The 2,691-nt window shown below is 54.1% G+C and overlaps 1 protein-coding gene across 1 annotated transcript in view; it reads right to left on the bottom strand.

Annotated features, from left to right (window-relative positions):
• Positions 1 to 2,691, bottom strand: part of LOC113215864 (uncharacterized) — a 48,342-nt gene that overhangs the window by 24,539 nt on the left and 21,112 nt on the right. The window contains exon 2 of the mRNA XM_052265321.1: positions 1,182 to 1,290. Coding sequence (XP_052121281.1) covers positions 1,182 to 1,289 — 108 coding nt within the window. The 5' untranslated portion in view covers position 1,290. The remainder of the gene's footprint in view (positions 1 to 1,181; positions 1,291 to 2,691) is intronic.

The following is a 2,691-nucleotide window of genomic DNA, read 5'->3' as shown; positions in this document are numbered from 1 at the left end:
TTAATTTTTTTGTAGAGAGAGGGAAAAAACGAGCCACGCAGGAAGATAATTGATGCTGAGTGAAAGAAAAGTGCTGTGCTCGGCACACCACGATACCGGGTCATGTTATTTCGTGGGACGGTCTGGAGCGCGGCACGCACGGGGGGGGACGGAGAAAGGGAGGGGGAATGCGCCATATGTGTGGAGGGACCCGCGGACACTCAGGGAGGCCATCAACCGCACTCGTACTCGGACATACAAAACGTGCAACGATGCAACGTGTTGCGTATTTTATGAGGATTCATAGACATTTTATATGAGAATTTTGCCTCTCGCGGTCGTTATCACGATACGATCCGGTCGCTCGGTGCGAGCACGTGTTTGCAAATGATCTTCGATATGCGCGATCATAACTGTACAGCTGAAGAACTACTGCGTAGCTTTAGGAGACTAGCACCACCTCGGCACCTCGGCACGGTATAGGGTGATGGTCCGTTGAACCTATGCGGCGATTCAAATAGGTCAAGGTCAACCGTTTGGAATGCACTAATCTTTATTTCGCTTTTGGTGTGTACGAGATAGTGTTGTGTATGGTGGCAGGAAGGGGGGGGGGGGAGGATTCTAAGTCTTTGCTGGTCGTTGACTTGCCGGAGCCCCCCTGCCGCGGTGATGGGCTCCTGCGGGCTCCTGCCCCGGACAACGTGTTCACCTGTGCAACAATTAGGAGGCGCCTGTGTGTAGGGCCGACCGCCGCCTCGCCTGGCCACATGCGCGTGACTGTGCGTGCGTGTGCGTGTGCGCGCGCGCGCGCGTGTGTGTGTGTGTGTGTGTGTGTGTGAGAGCGTATGTGTGCGCGCTTTTACGCGCGCGTGGTGTGCCAAGTCAAATAAGCTGGAGATGGACTGAGCTCCTTCTTTTTCTCATTCCCATTGCCGAGGCATTAACTTTGCACACTTCCCCCGCCCTCCCCTGCTCCGCCCCTTCCACCCCCACACGTTATGTGTTTGAGTGTGTCGGTGTAACAAGACTAACCAACTCCAGCCCGCTTCCATCATCAGAAAAGCTTTTCAATTTTTTTTCCCCCTCGACAAAACGCAATGTTCAGACATGTGTTCCGTACGAAGCAATAATGGCGGAAACGGCTACAGTTTTTTCCCCCTTTCTACGCGGTGCGAGGAAATGGGCGCGGACGTTCTTCTTACCTTCATCATGGCGTACTTCTTGACGAATCTGTCGTCGCTGCCGGTGTAGCCCTTGGTCACAGCGGTGCACCACAGCGCCCAGCAGCACAGCGCCAGCAGTCGGGACATCCTGGAACACGATTGAGTGTCATTGTAGTCGCAGCTGATCCGACCACCATAACTGTCAAAACAACTACAATGTCCAGCAGATTAAAGCTGCATGCAAGTCATGCACGACCCCCTACCCCTTCCCTACAACCCGTTAGACTTGTCGTATGTAGAGGGAAGACCCATACTCTAGTATACAGAGGACACTGGTGTCCACCAAACAGGACACGAACCTTGATAGGGTATGGTGCACTGTCCTGTGCACAGCAACCTGCATAGAACAAGGGGATCACCACTAGGTGTCCAGCCGCTGTTCACCAGCAGCGCTCAGGTTCTCGGGTCGTGCAACTAAAGTCGTACAGTTGCTGCTCATCCCTGACGCTGACGCACATCTCAATCATCATCCTTGTCCATGTATGAGATTGTCAATTTTTTTTTCTGACCGTTATCGCCCCAAAACTTGCTGATTTCAGGTCTCGCAGTGAGGTGATGAGACTGGTGCGCCGGCGCCCGCGGCGTCGACGTCATGGCCAGCTGGGCGAGAAGAAGGTCTAGGAGTCCCCCGTCCACCTCATCCACGGCGGGATCCTTTATCCCTGCTCCCCTCATCCGTTTCTAATCCCTCTCGTCATCGCTGGTCCTTTCTTATCCCCTCCCCGCCTTCCCAATCACAGAGCGCGGGGGACTTGTCGTGTGGAATCGTAAGTCATCCTCGTATACTCTTTTTCCCTCACGTCATCCCGAAAGGTGAGTGAGCAGTGAGTGAATGAGTGATGAAAGGTGTTCGCCAGTGAAATTGCGCGCGCACGACGATTTATAATTTTGATGAGAGGGGAGAAGAGTTCTATTGAATAGCTACATGACGTTGATTACAATAATTGAAATGCGCACGAAATTCTAAGAAAAATTCGTGCGCGCGGATACTCATTTTGCTCCACGCGCGATCTCCTCAGCTCGCCGCGGGAGGTGTCGGCCGCAAAAAGGTGCGAAAAGCAAACTCTGCGCGTGGGGCAGGGCGGGGCCGGGACGGCCAGGTGGCGGCGCCGGCGCCCCGCCCTCCTCTCGTAATTGAAAAATGAGAATAACTAGCCATTTAACCGACAGCGCGCCGACCAACCGACCATCACTTTATTACCACTCCACGGGTCGCTAAAGCAAAGCCCTCCCCGCGGGAGAGAGGGAGAGAGAGAGCAGGAGAGATCGAGAGCAGGTAAGGAGTGTGCTCTTCCACGGAAGGTGAAACCATAGACCTGGTGTGCTAAATGGAATTGAAGATGATGATACGTTTTACTCGGTACACCGTTTTGCAGTTTAACACTTTCCGTGCGACGGGTCCACACCCGTGGACCCGCAAAAATAGTCCCTTCCGTGCGGCGGGTCCACATTGTGGACCCGGGTCCACACGGGTGGACCCGTCGCAAAT

Source organism: Frankliniella occidentalis, unplaced genomic scaffold (genome assembly GCF_000697945.3).
Source record: "Frankliniella occidentalis isolate FOCC.00 unplaced genomic scaffold, Focc_3.1 Scaffold26, whole genome shotgun sequence".
Lineage (NCBI taxonomy): Eukaryota > Metazoa > Arthropoda > Insecta > Thysanoptera > Thripidae > Frankliniella > Frankliniella occidentalis.
The sequence above is the reverse complement of the archived record's forward strand: the minus strand, read 5'-3'. Positions and strand labels throughout refer to the sequence as shown.